The sequence below is a fragment of the Cydia pomonella genome, chromosome 11 (genome assembly GCF_033807575.1).
Source record: "Cydia pomonella isolate Wapato2018A chromosome 11, ilCydPomo1, whole genome shotgun sequence".
In the NCBI taxonomy this organism is placed as follows: Eukaryota; Metazoa; Arthropoda; class Insecta; order Lepidoptera; family Tortricidae; genus Cydia; species Cydia pomonella.
The window spans coordinates 4,225,013-4,246,230 of record NC_084713.1 but is presented as its reverse complement, the minus strand read 5'-3'; the positions used below and the strand labels follow the sequence as shown (position 1 = coordinate 4,246,230).

Genomic DNA, 21,218 nt, shown 5'->3' with positions numbered 1-21,218 from the left:
GAACTGTGAAGAGATCTGCTGTTGTAAGAAAATATTAATATGACATTAGACTACCCATACAGCACAGAAATAACATAGTTTCTCATATACTTGAGTGTAGTTCTAAACGTTAATACAATCTGCGGTGAACCCACCACTTACACGAGTACTCAGAGAAATGAGCTCATTATCGTTTTTTGGCCGAGATCCGCACTTTACGGCATCGCCTGTAATCGGCCTAGTCATATTCTCATCACTATAAAACCACATCCCGTTTAGATCATCCGCTACAAGTAAGACCTCCAGCTCAGTTCAAACTATGCATTATCGGAGATCAAAGTATCCTGGTCCAATGAGGCACCACTGAGAGGAATTGATAGCTCTGCTTTTGCCAAGCCTATGTTTCGTATAATTTGCGAGACTGAAAGTACTTGAGCTAAAACCTCATCAAAACAAGAAGGTAACAATTGAATGAGCTCCAACGCACTGGTAATGCATCTTGAATTTGGAAGCTCTTTAATGGCCGTTGGACAGAGATACCGTACCTTGTAGCAACATTATCGTACGTTCTTTGTCTGTGTCATGAGTGTAGCCAAAACCCGTGACTTTATAGATGTAAATAATAAATGTACTACGTATTTTATGTATATAGTTCAAAAAAGCGGCCAAGTGCGAGTCAGACTCCCCCATGAAGGTTCCCGTATGACGTATTAAAAAAAACTACTTACTAGATCTTGTTCAAACCAATTTTCGGTGGAAGTTTGCATGGTAATGTATATCATATATTTTTTTTACATAGACATACAATATAACTTTTGTACAAGGAAACAATATATTATAAATATAAAATTATGATAACACAACTAAAACTAAACCTAACTAAAAAAAAAACCCCTAAAAACTACCTTCTAAACCTAGGCCCCTCGGCAAGGTGCCCATCACGCAGGCAGCGTTCCCGCGCTGTATTGCGATAGCAATCCTCTGCGCGAGAAAGCTGCCGGCGCAAGATTCCCCTGTTGCCTCCCTCAACCGCTTCCCAAGCTCCTTAAGGAGCCCACGCGCTCCCCTACCCCACGGCCCAAGTGTCTCGACGCCAAATGCTACGAACTAGTAGTTGGCGCCGAGACAGCTGTATTTGTAGGCCTTAAACCGCTCTCGGGCGTCAGCCGCTGCCCCGGCATTTCTGCTGGTCGCTTGAATGTAGGATGCTGCCAACGTATCGGCGCAGGTAGCATCCCACACCAGCGCGCGGCCCATTCTCCAGGGGATCAACGACATCCCGTCCGGGCGCTTGCCATCGTCCCGCACGATCTGGGGCTCCAGAGCTGCGGGGACGTTGGCACTGACGAGAGCCCTTCTAAGGATGTCGTTGAGGGAGGCGTGGCGAGACAGGCGGCCGGCGCCCGAGAAGCAGGAAAGGCCGTGGTGGCCAAGCCGGTCCACTTGGGCCCCACAAGAAGCACAGGCGTGGTCTGTGCATACCTCGATTCCAAGGCGGAGACCGACGGCTATACGTAGGGTAACTGGGTCAATTAATATTTTTAATATTTTTTTTAGTTTTATTATTCTGTTATTTTAGAAGTTACAGGGGGGGGGGGACACATTTTACCACTTTGGAAGTGTCTCTCGCGCAAACTATTCAGTTTAGAAAAAATTATATTAGAAACCTCAATATCATTTTAGAAGACCTATCCATAGATACCACAGAAAAAAAATGAGTTTCAGTTCTAAGTATGGGGAACCCCCAAAATGTATTGTTTTTTTTTCTATTTTTGTGTGAAAATCTTAATGCGGTTCATAGAATACATCTACTTACCAAGTTTGAACTTGTAGTTTCGGAAAAAAGTGGCTGTGACCTAAACGGACAGACAAATCTATAAAGGTTCAGTTTTTTGCCATTTGGCGACGGAACCCTATAAAGGAATTAAAACTATGTAGAAAAAGTGTAGGTAAAGTCTAAATAAAATGCGTGAGTGTTGTGGAACACGTATAAACGTATTATAGTATTGATTACCAAATAAAAAAAATCGACAAAATAATAATTATAGAATCGGCTCACATAATATCACAATTTGTGTTTTTTTTTATGTTTAGCAGGGAGAACAACCAAACATAAGAAAACATTTTTGCTCAAGCTGAAACTGATACGCTTAGCTCGCGCTTCACACTGCTTAGTGAATCAAAAATACGAAATTCTAGTGTAAAAGAAATACATAACGTAATATACATGTTCAGTAACATACACGTTCGTGGATCGAATCCGGATCGTAGCTGTTACCACCTGTTTCTAAGCGGTTGTTTGCTAACTGGGTCACTATAGGATATACGCAGATCGATGAAAATAGGCTACTTATTCTCGAGTAAGAATTTAAATAAAAGAGGCACTTTATGGAAAAATCTTACACTTTTTTTCGCATAGCCCCCCCATCCGCCAACCGTCCGATAAGGAACTTTGTTCCAAAAACTAGCCCACGACTATAGACAGCCGAACTGAATATACTATATTGCAAAGTTTCAGTAATCCTAATTAATTTACTGCCAAGGAGTACTATTTGAGAACAGACGTTGCAAGAGATCCAAATATAACCAATGTTAACAAGAAGAAAAGACTTCACAATTATAATCGATTTTATTACAAAAATGTGAAAAATTCACAAAGAAAACCATGTTTTGAAACTGCTCGTTGATATGACAGGTACTGACATACATAACTGACACACATTATTGGTTATGTAAGTGGCAGTGACACTACAAGGCCAAATGGAATATTGTCAGACTTCAAGACGAAATCAGAGGCGCGCAAAATCGGCTTTTCATACCAACTTAGTCCTCATTTTCCTCTCTGAATATTAATGTTATTGAAAATATGTTGAAACAATTTGTTGTATATGCTACCACAGCTATAAGAGTTGGGAGCATTTAAAATTTGTATGAAATCAGTTTTTCGCTCCTAATTTTTACAATAATTAAAACATCGGCTATGGTTAATATACATCAAATTATGTCAAAATATTTTCCATAATGTCAATATTCTCAGAGTAAAATGGGGACTACGTTTGTATGGAGAAGCAGCCATACTCTTTTCTCTTTATGTTCCTATTTATTCTAAAAACCTCTTACATTTTTCATTCAAACAGAAACCACATACAGTACTTGTATGTATGCAAGCAATCTTATAAATGATAGAAGCTTATATGACGTTTATTTGGAAACAAGCATAAGTGCCTACATTGTAAAACATCAACTGCCTTTCAGCTTACGACAAGCAACATTTTCCTCCCCTTGTGCTAAAAATATTTTTATTAAAAGAGTACCTAAGCTGATTCATGGTGCGCTTACTCATGTTATATTTGCTGTTTCGTTCATTATGACTGCAAGTATTTGTTTGCGTGACAGGGAGAGTAAATATCGGAATAAATAACCATTATAGACCTTTTCGTCGTATGTCGGTGGCATATGTACGTTACGCCTGTAAGTAACTGATAGTTTTAAGCTTTTAAGTCAAGCCCCCACTGAAACCAGCGCCACGGATTGCCGCGGCATCGGCATTATGCCGATTGATAATCGTATATTATTAGCGTCCAATTTTTTTTTGTCTGCATCCCTTCTTTTTATGTAGTAGGTGTGTTGTGAAATTAAATAAATTTATTTTTATTCTTCTTTCTTTGTTATATCTGTCTCGTTAATTCATATTAAGTATTATAACTAAAGATATGAGTGAGGTTATTTAAGATTGACAATTAAATAAACACATCAGATAAACAAAGCATCGCAAACTCACAAATTCTATATCTATAGGAAATCAATAACGAATTAAACAAACAAATATTGTAACAACTAAAGTTCATCATACCTTTTCAAAGCATCAAATAGTAGAAATAAAGGGAACTATTTTAACAAGTTGAGCACAAAATACGATGAGAACAATAAAGCCGACTCCTCGAGAAACAAACAATTTGATAGAGTATTTCCCTTTGAATCGCAAGTGCTTGAAGCATCTTGACGTGAAGCGTACTCACTGACTCAGTACTATGGAAAAATAGAAATATCTATTAAATAACTGGATATTTTATTATCGACCTGCGACATGAAAGTAATGTAATTCATCATCAGTTTCACTAGGGTTAAACAATATAAAAGGTAGTCACGGTTTATACCGGTTGATTTAAGTCTAATTGTCATGTTTCCATTTTTAGTGGTGAAGCGTAGGATTTTAATTGTAACGTTTTTAAATTAGTTCACTTTTGAATCTGCCTTCTAGCTTCGTCGACAGACTCGGTAGTGATCCTGCCTACGAACCACGCGTGGTTCGTAGGCAGGATCACTACGTTCGGGGTTGAAGAGCATTTATTTGTGTATTTATCACCAATATTTTGTTCCTGAATTATGGATAATTTATATATATATTTATTCATTTTAACTTTATTGCACAAAATACAAATGGCGGTCTAAATGCCTATCTTTAATATTGAAATCTTTGCGTCAAACACACTTGATAGTTCCCAAGCATTGTGGATCCATAAGCACTAAAATATATACAATTAACTACATGAACATCACAAATTTAATAAAATAAAAACCTGAAAATAGTTTGGAATCGAGGTTTTGCCCACTCTTCAGTAGTTGTATACGTTGATATAAGTTCAATCACATATCCTGTACACGTGCTACCATTTCCAGTCGGTTAAGTACGATTGAATATGAAATTATGCTAACGAGCAACGCATGCATCATTAATCAGATGCCAGGAGCGGTGTTTCAACTTTTATAACCTGATTTTGATTTCTCCATCTTTCTCGTTTCCTCATGACTGAGGGTCGCGACGTGAGGCCTTCTTTATCGGGTCAGTGGCTGTCCACTACCATGTTTTCCATCCACCATGCCAACAACGATGCGGTTATCTGGCGTCCTGTCATGTCATGGCCAAAGTCTAACGTAATTATCAATGATGACTTTGATTTGATATTGGTTTTACTGAGCTCACAGTGTGCCCCGCATGAACTCGCATGCACAAGATATTATGATGTTTTAACATATAGGGCAGAAAGGGAAAATTGAAACGTTAACACTACTCAATTTGTCAATGCGACAAAAATACTATACCTATTTACAGATAATATATGTATCAGAAAAAAAGATTTTGTTATGTACTCGTATCTCACAATGCTTAAACTGCCGATTTGAAATGAAAATTTAGTAAGCAAAGTCTGTTGGCAGTTCCCGTTGGTTCATAGTACTTTAAATTACTTCTGTTTTAAACTATAACTTTTAATATTTTTGAACTAAATTTTCGCAATAAAATTACTTCTGATTTTTGTAAAGTTTTATAGTAGTAGATATCGATACCGATAACTATTTTATACCTTTGATTGTATTGTACTATATGCCTAAATTAATACATTAATAACAGTAACTATACGTTACTGCCTGGAACATAAATATGTGACGCACGTAATTGTATAAATAGCATGTAAGCAATAATAGCCTTTAAATAAGTTATGTTTAGTTTTACCCACTCGCCATATACTTGTAAACCAAGAATACAACACATCTTCAGTTTGAGTTTACTTAATCTCCATTCGACCTTCCGACTATCAACCTATTCGAGTATCCTTCTTCCTCTCATCTCTAGAATCAGCCTCTTTTTCTGTACTCTGTATGTGTTTGTTGCATTTCATTTAAAGTCAAATCAAAACATAGTATGTAAATTTTGGAATGCCGCTTCAATACTGATTTAACACGACAGGATCATTGTTATGATGCACGGATATTTCTACAATCCCGTAAAAGCAACATACATAGGTAATGCACAAGTACAAGTATGGCTTTCATACAGGATCCAAAATGTATGAAATTATCCGGATCTGGGTCCGGATCCACGGATCTTCCCATTTACTTCAGATCCGTCATGCAAATCCTAAATACATGGATTACATAAAATAAAATGATTATTTGGCTAAGTCTCCATGAAAAATAAAATAAAAATAGATCCGAAAATATTATAGGCATTGTGAAAAAATATGAGAATTTCTGGATAAGCAACAACTTTATAGCTTTTTAAACAAAGTGCTAGTTTTTTTATCGGCATTTAAAATTTTTATCATTGTTAATGCTTTGTGGGCTTATATCATTTTTTAAGGATAAAACTGCTAAAGAGCAATATGTTTTTCATTAAATCTTTTATAAAATGTATCGTTCAAGAGTATAATTCATAATTTTTATGTATTTTTGTTACTTATTCAAACAACAAAATAAATATTGATGCGAATAAAATAGAAAAAAAATTCCAACAACTAAACCCAAGTTAAAAAATAATAAGGACTAAAAACTACACTTTAATACATTGATCGCAAAGGCAGCATAGATTGCAGCGATAGTTTTGTTAGGTACGATTGCATATAAAATTATGCAAACGATCACGTATGAAACATTAATCAGACGCCGCTGATTTACGTGAAACGCTAATTGTTAAACTTGATGCACGGCGGAGATTCCTTCAATTCCATGAAAGTGTGGCGTCTCCTCTGTCACTGTCTGTGTCATGCCACAATGTTCTAACAGATGGCGTTAACAACCTAGAATTCAATTTGGTTGAAAACCTACATCACGCTTACGGAGTTCCAAATGTCAATTGCTATATAAACAAATTCCGACCAATTCTCTGTGAAGTCAAAGAGAATTAAGAATACCAAGAGTGCTCACTCCATACAACGGTTTGTACAGTCAGCATCAAAAGTAGCGGATCAAACAACGCTTCAAAAGTATCTACCATTCTGTAACAGCTTAACAAAAAGTGATAGTTCTAAATGTAGAACAATTTAGACTGCAAAAGATATACTTAATTAAGGACGTACATTTTAGAGATTTATCTACATTTAGAAAATTTATCAGGTATATCAGATACTTTTGGTGCGTTGTTTCATCCGCTACTTTTGATGCTGACTGTACCGGAACTCTATTTTCAACTCCTACGCTTACTCTGGTTATAATATTAGCTGAAAATCGTTGAGTATTAGACTTTTTGTTTGCCGCGTTATGTATCTCGAGTAGCAGTACTGAGAGTTCCGCTACTCGATGCTAGATGTCGGCTACGAAAATAATAACGTTTTGGTACCAATACTGATGTATGGAGTGAGCATTCTATGTACTTCTAATTTCTCTATGGTGAAGTGGACTTCGATCCTCAGGCATAACACCCGCCTGGAGAGAATACTCTTTATCTTTACTGGCCCTCTGTCTATCTTACCACAAAAGCATATATTTTATCTTCATTAATATTATTGCATTGCTTGCAGCACATCAAATTTGATACGTGTAAATATAAATGATTATTTTTCTGTCGTATGGCTAAAATGGTCGGCTCTTTATCATTTGTCACCATACCTGTCACGTTCTAACTAACAAGTATGTAAGTGCGAAAGTAACGGGCTGCCACTGGAGATCGAAAATGAAAATAAAACTTGCCATCCGGTCATTGCTACTGGATAATAAGCGGAGAAAAACACACTGTCCATTTAAATTATGGTATCTTCGTCCACGTGGACTTATTTCCCGAAACCCGCTTTCAACCCCTTTTTAACCATGTTAGGGGCTGAATTTTTAAAAGCTCTAAAATTATTTTTTGTTCTTTCTAATGTTTTTTCTTCTTAATAATTTCAAGTCCCTACTCAAATCGTTCCCGTTACTAACTTTCAACTCCCTTAAAATTTTCAGAATACCGTTGAAAATACTTTTATTGTATTTTAATATACCTTTTCAATGCATTTCATGTTCCTAGATTAAAATATTACTTGTTCCCCATACAAACGTTCATAACCTTTTTATCCCCCTTTAGGGATGAATGTCCAAAACTCTGAAACTTCTTATATTTTTATATACCTCTTCTCAAAATTTCATGTTCCTAGCTTAAAATAATATAAATAAATACTTCTCCCCCGTACAAACGTTCATCCCCTTTTTCTACTTTTCTTCGAATTTAATATAACACCATTTTACGAAGTTTCAAGCTTCAAACTCAAAACTCAATCTACTTTTCTTCGAATTTAATATAACACCATTTTACAAAGTTTCAAGTTTCTGTCTTAAAACTTGAACGCAATACAAACGTTCAACCCCTTTTTAACCTCCTTAGGGGTCGAATGTTTAAAAATAGCTTCTTATCTTTTGTACACGATAAAAGTGAAACCTAGTGTGCAAATTTCAACTTTCTATATTTTGTAGTTTCGGCTCTGCGTTGATGAAGCAGTCAGTCAGTCAGGACACGCGCATTTATATTATATAGATTACCCCAAAAAATAGGAAACATAATGAATAGAACCGGAACCCGGAGGTCGAGGGCGTAGCGATGAATAATCCGTAGCAAAATTGGTTTCCTTTTTTTATTAGGGGTTGTAAGCTAAGGGATCAAATATCCAAAAATAGCTTGCGAATTATATTTATGTTATCAATGATAGCTTCTTACAAGCTACAGTTCTACTATGTAACTAAGGCACTTGGTAATAAAATTTTGGCAAAAATTTCATTTTTGGTACAAGCTTTTATCGCTGACTGTACTTTTTTCCACAGGCAACTAATACTCATTGATCGAAACAATTCTAAAAACCCCAAACACAATTAGGTTCCGTTGTTTTATCACAGAGTTCGTATGGCTACCTCCTGTCTCCATCATCAGATCAGCTTGATGGTACCATAATATTGCATTGTCACCTGACTTACATATGTATGCAAATTTTCAGCTTCATCGGAAACCGGGAAGTGGGTCAAATTTAACTTACAAGATTTGTCCCATACATACTAACAGAGCAAGTTAATTAAAGCTTGTAAAAATTTATTATGGCCACTACGGACAAGTTGATGACTTGGTTCATGAAGCTACTTAGTACTACGTTAAGAGGACAGAGGACGAATTCACATGACCGCTTCTCTATACAAACCTAGTCTCCGTTTTCCTCTCTGGAGATTAATATTATAAAAAATATTTTTAATCATTATTATATCAGCCTTTTATTGCCCACTGCTGAGCATACGCCTCTCTTAGAGTATGAATGAATGAATGAATGAAATTTAATCCAGAAAATTATTTCCATATACATTATACATTTACACATTACATAAAGAATTAAATTAAATTAAAATAAAATTAAATCAAATTAAATAACATCCTAAAATTTGAATAACAATATATTATATTATATTATATTACATTAAAATTCAAATAAGGGCCTGCGTCCCGGGTCACCCTGAGCCCGTCACGATAGGCTTGTGGTAGCCCCTCCAGCGCTTATCCCGGTCCTGAGCTAATCTCATCCAGAAGTGACCCTCAATCTTCCGAAAGTTGTCCTTCCAACGAGCCAACGGACGCCTGTCAATCTTTGCATCTAAAAGCGGCCACTATTCTGTTAATATTTTGGCCCACCTGCCATCACAAAAAATATTTTTACGCAATTTGATGTGTATTAAGATTAAGCACGGATAATGCCCCATTGTTAGACTTTTTTGACTTTTAAATAAGTATTATAAATCTTAACTAGATCTTAAAAGTTTGTTTGGAATTTGTTTTTTGCTCATTACCTACTCTTATATAATAATTAACTTATTATTAACTCTTATACAATAAATTGTGTACAATATTTTCCATAAAGTCTACACCGTGTTTTTTTTGATTTGCGTTAATTTCGAGGGTGCATTCCTGAGCTTAAATTAAGTAACTTTCTCAAAGACACCGATATTCTAATTAACTCCATTTCGGAGATAATCAATCATTAATTTTTATCTTATAAGGCCCTTACGAGCGTGTACAGTTGCCTTAGGGCCTGTTTACTTATTGATTAGTGTTTAGTGCGAGTTCATACATTTGCTACTAAACGTAAGTACTATCTCGGACGATCGACGTTCGAAATGACATTGATATGTCACAGTTTTCAATTGTTTGGTTGAGGTAAATGTAATACCCGTGTTACAACAACGATATATGCAACTATTAGTTACTTAAAAAAAAAAAGTTTTTTTTTTTTGGAAATTAACTATGCCATTTAGTTTCCTTAAACGTACTTAGCGATACCCCGAAGTTAACGAAATTCAATAAAAACACGGTGTATATCCAGGCAGGAAAATGGGACTACGTTTGTATTGACTAGCGGTCGTCCGCTATAGTCTTCAGGAAGTAAAAATATAATATCTAATATAAAAAACTGACGGCCCGATTCGAATTTTAAGATACTTCAATCATTTGCTAAAGATACGATATGGATTATATATGTCAGTGTCAAAAGTGACGTTCTTTCAAACAAAAACATCCATATCGTATCTTTAGGAAATTTTTGACTTATCTTAAAGTTCGAATGGGGCCGTTACTCCAAAAACTACCTGCTATTAGATAATCACCGCGCAATTTATTTACCAACGGCCCAATTCAAACAATGCTTCTAAGATGTCACAGGGATACCGATCTGTCAGTGTTAAGAGTTTCCTTCACTAAAACGTCACTTTTTACGCTAACGGATACCGATCGTATCGCTGTGATATATTCAAAGTATTGTTCGAATTGGGCCGCAATTACATGATATAAGTTATTTATAATATCATTGTAGTTATAATTATCCTTGTAAATGTACTATTGAATATGAAATCATGCCTAGAAATGCAACGCATGCAACGTTAATTAATTTCCAGTGCTGATTTAACGTGGCATTATTAACATTACGGTGAAAGGATCATTGTGAAATAATGTGCGTAGCGAAGGTAGAACACAGGTACACTCTCGGAAAAGAACCTGAGTGGAATGGGGGAATAGATGGCATTAACCCTCATTAGTGCTGGAGAAATTCTTTTTTATTTCGCTTTTCTTGTGGTGTCGTATTTATTTCATGTGTAATGATTATTATATACCTATCGTCACCAAAATTATTCTAGTAGTAGTATATAAATGATTTTTTTTATTCGTTGTTTGAATCTTTGTAACTCAGAAACGGATATACGGATCTTAATGAAGTTACCATGATTATTATTTTATGAGTTTTAAGGAAAAGACCCTTTTAACCCTGGACTTTATTCCCTACAGAGATGAAATAGTCTTTAAAAATCAGCTAAAAGTGCCAAGGAAAGTAGGAAGGATAGCTGGCTTATAATAGTTGTCTATGCATTGTACTGCCGTGTTTTCTCACGAGGCTATGTATGTTTAAATTTATCGAAGAATTTCTAGTAATCTAATTGTATATTCTTATTACTTTTACGATATTTATATCTTGTTAGATATGACAAAAGCGTACGAAAAAGTATCCCACGAAATATTACTTTGTAAACTGAATGGCATGGGAATACGTGGTCTAGCCCATAATTGGTTTAAATCATACCTTCACAAACGTAAGCAATGCGTACAAATAGAATATTTTGATAAGGAATCCGAAGATATTAAAACCATTACGTCTAATATGCGAAATATAACCTGTTCTATCCCCCAGGGTAGCGTTTGTGGATGTCTCCTATTTTTAGCGTATATAAATGACCTGCCAAAAAGCCTAGATACAAACACTACCTGCGTTATGTTTGCTGATGATGTTTCCCTTTTATATAATTGCAATAATAGCTCAGAATGTAATTCACAACTCAAAAATATTTTTCCACGGTAAGAAAATGGCTTAGTGACCATAATTTAGAAATTTATTTGAATAAAACTAAAATTATACAATTTAAACCGGTAAAAAAAAACCAATACAATTAAATTTGGACAGTAATTCATATAAGATAGAGGAAGTTACAGAATTTAACTTATTAGGCATAACAATAGACTCTGGAATAAATTGGAAAGGACATATCCAAAATATTAAAACAAAAATGTCTAAATTTATATATGCGCTTAATGTACTAAAAACTAATACTAATTTTAAATGTGCGTTACCTGCTTACTACGCATATGCGTACGCATGGCTCCGCTACGCCGTGGTGCTGTGGGGGGACAGCACCGAGGCCGACCAGCTGTTTGTGATGCAAAAGAAATGTGTTCGTATCTTAGCTAATGTGCGTATCCCAAACAGTTGCCGCCCATACTTTATTCAATATAGGTTATTAACCTTGCCTTGTATTTATATATTACAGGCTGCACTTTTTGTTCGGGAACATTCATATTTATCACATTAAAACAAGACAAGGAAAACACGAGAACGCAGTATAGAAATAAACTACTATTACCAAAGACTAACCTAGAGATGTGTAAAAATAGTCCCCAATATAAATGTATTTTAATAACAAATAAAATTCCCAATAATATTAAGCTAGAAACTCGAAACAGTGTTTAAAAATAAATTAGAAAAATTATTTATTGATAAATGTTATTATTCGATTAAGGATTTTCTTAATGACGATAGTTTATAACATGCTTTTTTTTGTAATATTATTAATTGTCATGTTTAAATGAGAAGACTTGTTTTGTTTAGTTTTAAGTTAATGTTGTGTGCCCTTACAGGGTGTCATGGACTGACTTGTATTTTATGGTATAACATCTTGATTTATTATGACTTTACAACAAATAAATAATGAAATAATAATAATGAAATATATTATTTATTCGTTGAATGATAACCTCATTATTCTACCAACTCATCCCGTTAAAAACCTCTCGGGACCAGCGGCTATATTGGTAACTGACCATAAATTCCCGTTTAATATTTTATAGCTCTTGTTTACTTTGTTGGTTTTCTTTTATGCCGAGCGAAGTGGAGTTTGAAGTATCCGGACGTTAAAACTTGAATAATGGGTTTTTACTTTTTACTAGCTTTCAGAATTTTTCTGGACTTAACGTTGTCACGTTTATGTCTTTGTAAATATTTTTGATAAAATGAGTGACCACGGTCTAGATGTGCCTGTCAAATCCAAAAGCGCGACCACAATTGCCAAATGGCTAATAGCCTAACTAATAAAGCACCATATACCAACATCTGTTGCTATCTTACTTTGGCCGTGTTATGCGTAGAGGTGATGAAAGTTTGGAGAAAGTCTGCTCGGAAAAGTGGAAGGCGAAAGACCGTAGCCCCCCTGCCAACTAGGTGGTCTGACCATGTACAGAAGGCCACCTCAGGCAAACTCCATCAAGCAGTGAGGGCTACGGGAGACACCGATGGAGACAAATCACAGGAGCTGCAAAACCAAGTGGTCACGATCCTTAGTAATGAGGGACCGACAAAGAAGAAGAAAGACCGCCCGTGTCAACTAAAACATTCGATTAGCCTGCTCATTTACCTACTATATCATATAAAAAAATGCTGCAGTTACGCTGCAACGGCAACGCTCCATTACGTTATTCTAAATAACGTTGACTCCAAATAATCCAATTGGTTGGAATTGGCTTTACCGATAACTTTAATTCAACTATCGTACTCACTACGCTGTCATGAAAATCAAACGATATTTCCAAACATTGTTGACAAGCAACAGCCTAGTTGAGTAATAACCGATTTAAGTGGATAGAAGGGCTTTTCTATACATAGGTTCGTACAGTCACGTCTGAAAATATCGGTACGAAAAGTGTGCCAAAAATATGTACCTATACCCTATCTTAATATATGGGCTATAAAGTCGTGTATACATATTTTTGGCACTTTTTCGTATCGATATTTTCAGACGTGACCGTACTCGTAGATAAAATATTTAAACACAATCGTTTGCATGTTAACCATAGCTATGCCCCTTAGTTTGACGTTTTCAATTTTTAGATTAATTTAAGAGTTAGGGAGCAAAAGACGAATTCTAAAAGGTCAACTGCGATAAATGCGTCACTTGAGGTAAATGCGTATTTTAAAGATATCTTCTAAACGGAAAATTTTAGAACTATTGCAACCCTCTATGTTCGAAGTGTGATCACTGAACTTATAATATAGGCGGCTATATTGAATTTGCGTTAAAATATTTTCTATAATATCTAAGAGAGGAAAATGGCGACTACATTTGTATGGAGAAGCGATCACGTAACTTGGTTCCCTTTTGTATTAAATTTATAAATAAAGTTGGAAATCTTTCATCTCAAACATGAAGCCAAATATGTACATTTAACTAGAACAAGACCAAGCTAATTCGGCAGCGATTTTGATACCCCAGTCTGTGCAAGTATTAAGTAAACGTCATATTCCATAAAAGTTTGACGTTTGAAATAACTCTTGCACTGTCTTGGTCTGACTATACGTACTAAATGAGTGGCAAAAGACAAAGGAGGTAACTGCCCAGTCTGACTAGCAGTAAGGTAGAGTCACGTCTGAAAAAATCGATACGGACAAAGGGCCAAATATATGTATACACGAACTTATTGCCCATATTTATTAAGGTAGTGTATACATATTTTTGGCACTGTGTCCGTATGGATATTTTTAGACGTGAATATACACAGGATATTAAGATAAACTACTCAATATGAAAACTCACCTGATGATGTGTTTGCACTACCACAGCCCTAAACACTATGGAAGCGTCCTGCACCCGAGTCTCTAAAGGGCGCTCAGCGTACTTTGGACACTGTCCATCACAAACTATTGTTCTACACAAAAACAACACTGTCACCAACAAGTCCCCAACGGACAAACGGCCAAGCACCGGTCGAAGCATTTTGAACCAATGAGTAGCGCTTTAGGTTACATTTTTCATTGATTATCTGACTACGTTAATGAGTTTCGTTCTTCGTCTTCGGTGACGTTTTCTGCTTTGCATGATTTATCTGGAACAAAATTAATTTTAAGTTAATTTTTGAACTTTAGAATAGAAGGTACCTATAAATGTTTGTAATAATTTTTCAGTGTTTTCATGTTTAATTATCTAAAGTAACACACATCAAAAATAGAAAATATACAAAAGAGGGTAAATATTACAAAAATAATACTATTTTAACTTTTTTTGCTTACAATGGTGCGGGAGTTAAATCGGAGCAGTTTTCTTTAGAGCTTACGAACGCCTACACCACATTAACACATAAATATAATCGGCTAAGAATATAAACTCATTTTTGAAAAGTACCTATTTCACCATGTGTCGTACAATTTCCTTCCTGTTATTCCACGTGTAGGGTAAATGGAGCTATGGTGAATCAGTTTTACCACCGAATTTATTGTATTTGAAGCTGTACAAGTACTCGCAAGTCTTTAGAAATTTTTAGGGCATATAAGAAAACACTAGTTTTGAACACTATTTGCAACGATTTATTAATATTTAAGCGCAGGCGTTTTTCCATACGACAATCAACGCGAATGACAGATTGTGACTAACTTCACGTATACCTACATGCATACATATTAGGTACGTATAGACAACTAGCTCACGGTTCTTTGCATATACTTTAATAGAAATAATAATAATTCAGTCGTGAGAAATTTATCCAAGATAGGTGTTCCTTCCAGCATTCGGTAAAGCCGGGATTTTTATCTATTGGGATTATAAAAAAAAAACAAGTTCTTCGAGCGCGATTTTGTGGGTGCTTATTGAAATGTGCCATAAAGCCTTAAAATATTTGGTTATATATAAGCTGTAAATAGAGTTTTATAATAAAGTTTTATAATAAGTATTATTGTTTAATAACATTTTTGTATTTTTATTTAATAATTAAACTAGACGATTAAGTTCACACCTTAAGTTTAAACCTGAAGAGAAAATGTACCTGAACTTAAATTTAGTAAAATTTTGTAAATTTCCATACAAAACGACGACTACAGTTTTCATTGTCGTTTAGTATTTTATATATGTCGATGCGAAGGTGATATCATTGGTAAATTTAAATATCGGTCGTTATATGTCATACTTATGATTTATCATAAAAAGAACTGCGGTGGCAGCATGGTTCCATTTTTATCACTTGTCACTATACCCGTCACTTTCGCGCTTACATACTTGTTAGAACGTGACAGCCATGGTGACAAATGATAAAAAGCCGACCATCTTAGCCCTACTGGTAACGGACCTTTAAGCTAAGCGCTAGAACAAAGGCATTTAGATTAAAGGCATATTAAATGGCGTCAGGCTGTTTTTATAACGTCTGAATGCGTTCTCTGAAATGCACCGTTTTGGTGATAAGTCGTGTCATTCACGAAGACGCATGCCTTGACTCGTATTGTCATATTATTAGAGGTTAGATTTGACAAATCTGCGTGTCATCGTACGTACGTATGACACGAACTATAGCTGATGTTTTTTGTAGACTAATTAGTGAGGGTGAAGTCCAAGAAAGGCGTACTCTGGGACTGAACTGGATTCCGGTTAGACAGTCGCAATATGGAGACTAAATACCTAAACTTAGCTTACGATTTTAACCTAACAACCTTTTGACCGCTCAGAATTTTTTACTTTCGTGCTGGTGTCGCCGCCTTCCCAGGCCTTCCGCCTTCATAAATAATAAAAGACTTCGTCCTACGTTAAGTCCTAAGCATTAATGGAGACGTATACCTACTGCAGAACGTAATAAGATTAGGTACCTACTTTGATCGCCTTTCTCAACGTGGAAATGGGCAGGTACGTGAGAGCAAGGCACGTTTCATAAAAGGTAATTTATGATTATATTTAGTAGGTACGTTACCTTTTTAAATTCTCCACCTTTATTCTATTCATTTTTTTTTTTAATACCTATACCTACAAGGGCTCTAAGATCCTGACTGTGGCATATATTATGTACTAAGTATGTAGTAATGCTTTATACACGTTTTGCTCAAGAACGTGACATGTGGCGTACTCGAGAGGCCTATCTTTATCAAAGTGCGATAAAAGGTAGGACCATGGTATACTTAAGTGATATTAAAATGAGAAATTGCGTGAGTTTGGTAAAAGTAAAATTGGGTACTTGACACCTGTTGAAAGTTAAAACAAAATTTAGCTAAATGGATAGAAAACGAGTCATCCATTATAAAAAAGTGTGATTTAAAAAGACATATTGAGATTATAAAAAAAAGGCTCAAAAGGCTCAAAATATTTTTTTTTTTTACTTTCTAAAATAATACAGAAAATGGTACCAATCGATTCTTTACATTTTATTGAGAAATTAATTGTATGACAACTATTTACATAAACGCAATATTTCAGGATCAAAATAGCAAATTTCTTGATCTTGATTCCATACAAGAGACTAATGTAATGTGACATCACATTACAATATCGTTTTGTTAGAGGCATTTCAATCGCGATCAGCGGGCGCCAGACTTTAACTCTCATTTCTGACCTTTGTGTTGCTTAAATGCCATAAGTCCTATATAGACATTTGATCCTCAGGAAAATCAAGATCGATTGACATTATTTACAAAAAACTGTCAAGTAATAGCCAATTGTAGATATTTAATACTTTACTTTAATATTAGTTACAATAACAATGTACATAATGGATGTATACAAAGGATTACTATAACTAGCTTAAATAGGCCCTTGGGGCATTGTACCAAGGATGCTGGCGGCATTTCTTCGTTGTATCGCAATACTGATACGTTGTGCGAGGAAGCCGCCAGCTATTCGGTCACCAGTTACGTCAACCAGACGCTTCGCGATTGTAGTAGATTATTTATTTTGATGTTACACTATAATATGTGTTTATAGTATAGTATGTGTAATAATAATATCATAATGGTACCGCAAGAAAGATACCCTGTGACAGGTCCACCGTAAAACAGGGTTTATGACGAAAATAGTGAGGGTATATTTTTTATAGTGGTGGTAAAATGTTGTAGTAGTTTTGTGTTTTTATTTTTATGTTAAAATTCATTAGAGCTGAAGTGGCAGCGCTAAATTGTATTTTTCTAACGTAGCAAAGCAATTATCGGAATTATTATTACAATTATGATTAGGTACAGTTTAGTGTTTATTATGTAATACTTGTTTGCTTATCTTTCTAAACGCTCATCACTGCACCTACCTTGTCATTTCTCCATTTGGTCCTATGGTTGACTGGAGAATGCCATGCAATTAAGTCCATCATTTGTTCCTTCTTTGATACGCAATAAAGTTTATAAATAAAATAATAAAGTATCCAGTTTAAATAAATAGTAATCCAGAGTTAATATAGTCAGAAAGAAAATCCGTTTTTCTCACAAAATAACCTGTCTGGTCCATTATCGCGACGTGTGATTGACAAGACGATTCATCTTGCCCTTGTTTCAACGCAGTCACACTGCATACTAAGCGTCAGCAGGACGACAACAATTTTTGTATCCTTTCCTTATTTTCTTTTTCGGATTTTAATTCGGTCTTTTTAAAGTATACTTCAGCCTGCTCAACACTTTTCCCGTATATGTCATCTTTTAACTTGCGTTATTAACAATAATGTGAAATTCAGGTGGCAACTGCCGCTGTGTTACTGGTCCGACATTAATGCTGTGGTTTTGACTAAAACTGTCTTGAAATCGTTGATAAAATTTTATTCATTCATTCACGTTCGATGCCGCCTTACTGCCGCAATTTGAATCAGTCAGACACTTGTAGTGTAGTATATAATAAGGCATATAAAAACGCCTATATTCTGTATCTTTAGGTAATAAAATAAAAGTACACAAGTTTGTACATTTTCAGGTAGTTTTAACATTTCTTGGTTAACAAACCAAATACAAAACCGCCTGGTTCTGTCACTCAACGACCTGACTTTAACCTACATTACTTGATCATTGTAATGTTTTCATCTAACCTCAACTGGCTTAAGGAGCCATTTAAGGGTAGATTTTGTTTAGTTTTATTTAAATACCTAAAAATACAGGGTATAATTAGACCAAAAAAACATTATTTATCGAAGCTGCTGCTTAATTAACGCCGGCCGTACTTTAGAGCCAGCGTACAAAAAATAAAACACACAAAGCTTTTCTACTTGACTCTAAAGATACTTTACATATAATTTTGAAATGGTATTCACTAGCTTTAGGTAAGAGAAGAAAACAACCCACCCTTTTTTCATTTGCAGGCGCCATTTTAAAAAATTATATTGCCTGCCACTATTCTGAAGAATGCAAAGATACCTCAAATGTCACAAATAGTAGAGCAGTTTGGGCTGTAGGGCGCGCTAAAGAAATTGACATACATACATACGCTCGAAAAAATTTACTTTTCCATAGCACCGGACTTACCCGAAACAGCGAGTACAATTTAAAATTTTCCTTAAACACTTACTTTATCCATCATATTTACTTAAAACGATACTAAAATTCGAACATAATAAACTTATATCAGAATCGATCTAAGTTAACTCTGCATTGCACTGGCATTTGCAAAGTGTGAAACTGACATGAATGATAAAATGTCAAATTTCTATGAAAATATGGGACTTATCATGACCCTCCCACACTTTTTTCAGTGCAAAGTTATCTTAAATGGTCTCTAATATAAAGTTACTCTAAGTTTAAAAGTACCTATAATTTCTAAAATCTATTCGCATAGTACTGTGGTGCTTGATTTTTGCGAAACGACTCAGCACATTATCTGCCACATTACCCACCGCTTGTATCCGGACAAATGATCTGACACACGCAATATGGGAGCAGAAATTAAATTCCCATTCATCATCGTTTGGTCATTTAAGCACTCCTGTTTGGTTAATTACTAGTTCATCCAAATGCGTATATTTGTTATGAAAGAAACAAACCAATGCACGTTACTTGGAGTGCGGATTACAGTCAGGACTTATGGCAGCGTTCTATGGGGTAAAATATGGCGCGAGAATTTTAAAAAGCGAAGGCCAAAATTTGGTATTTCAACTTAAGCTTTTTGTAAATGCATTTTTTGTGTGTTGTACCATATATTTATATTTCAATATAGTTTCCCCGTTGGGGTGACGTCAATACTGGGAAAGACTCATTAGGAAAACACGATTTTGACATTACCCAATACATTTGGGGGTAGGTAGTTGGAGTAAGCGACTGGTCTTATGTAAGTACATTGATTTTCCCAATACCAATATTGACTAATACCAATGATATTATATAAGTAAAGTTAGATTATACTCATACATAAGGAGCACAAAACATACTTCCGTATTTATTTCATTACCTACGAATGAACCAATTTTTGTTGGTTAATTTTCGTATACCATTTATCTTTATTACCCTCGCTGTTGAACATAATAAGCTTTATTTCTTTCTCTCAGTTCAGTTATACCTAGACGCAAAAAGTATTTACTATACTTGTACAATTTAAGCGCTTTAATTTTGGAGTACTTATACCCCATAATAGTACATTGTGCATGTGCAACGAGGGAGGTAAGTGAAATTTTGGGCACGAGGGTAGTAATTCCCGACAGGACAGGCCGTAGGCTGGAGGAAATCAAAGACCCGGGTTTATAATATTCTTACCCCCGGAGTTACACACAATGTTTTTTATCACACTTCCAAAGAAAAAACAAAATTTTAAGCGAAATAAATCTTAATATCTAACATTCGTCCGCCATTTAGTAAGTTCTTGACAGGCTAGGCATCGAGGGCACAGACCTATTCGGCATTCAGCCACGATTGAAAATTATGTAAATATATTTTAAATGGCTGTTAAATTAATCAAATGAAATAATTTTAAACATAAACAAAAATATTAAATTATAAACGTCAGTATTTTAAAAGTAAAAATCATTAATGCTACTTGTTTTGTATGAATAAGTGACAATAAAAGAGCTATAACTCTCTAGGGGGTTAGAGCTTTTCTTTTCACAATCCATAACTCCCGCGGGAACAATACAGGCTTTTGTCCTTCAGTACACCTGCATGAAATAATATCTTTTTCGAGCAAGTGTGATGAAAAATAGGTTTACCAACATAATTAATACTAAGACATCAGTGCATTTGGCTCGCTATCAATAATCTTCATGTAACTAACTTGACCTTAAACCTAACCTTTATCTTAATTTTCCCTAAATTACAATTACGATAATATTTAAATAAACTTTATATTAAATGAGAGACTGAATCACGTGGCTTGATTATAAATTATTTAGGCTATAAGTCAAAGATCACCCGGGTGGAAAAACAACATAAATTTTCCCTATCAACTCAAATTCAACATTTTCAATGTATATAAAATCATTATATTTATAAAGCTTCAAAAGATTTCACTTTCAAAGATCCCTATTATATTCTCTTTTTAAACGAATAACGGTTCCAGGAAAAACATATCAATTGGAATAATTGAACGTAGGCAAGTGAGAGCATCTTTTGCGTAAATTTTAAAAATGCTGCCGGGTAAAACGTAGACGATTAAAATAAGTGAGGCAGTGTCAGTCAGTAGCGTATCTGTACCCCTAGTGTAAATAAATTCGATTT

The 21,218-nt window shown here is 35.0% G+C and overlaps 1 protein-coding gene and 1 long non-coding RNA gene across 2 annotated transcripts in view; both read right to left on the bottom strand.

The window, feature by feature from the left end:
* The window catches only part of LOC133522666 (uncharacterized), a 268,085-nt gene that overhangs the window by 67,462 nt on the left and 179,405 nt on the right, over nucleotides 1–21,218 (bottom strand). The window lies entirely within an intron of this gene.
* Nucleotides 1–21,218, bottom strand: part of LOC133522665 (uncharacterized) — a 115,031-nt gene that overhangs the window by 61,101 nt on the left and 32,712 nt on the right. The window contains exon 2 of the mRNA XM_061858055.1: nucleotides 14,389–14,677. Coding sequence (XP_061714039.1) covers nucleotides 14,389–14,568 — 180 coding nt within the window. The 5' untranslated portion in view covers nucleotides 14,569–14,677. The remainder of the gene's footprint in view (nucleotides 1–14,388; nucleotides 14,678–21,218) is intronic.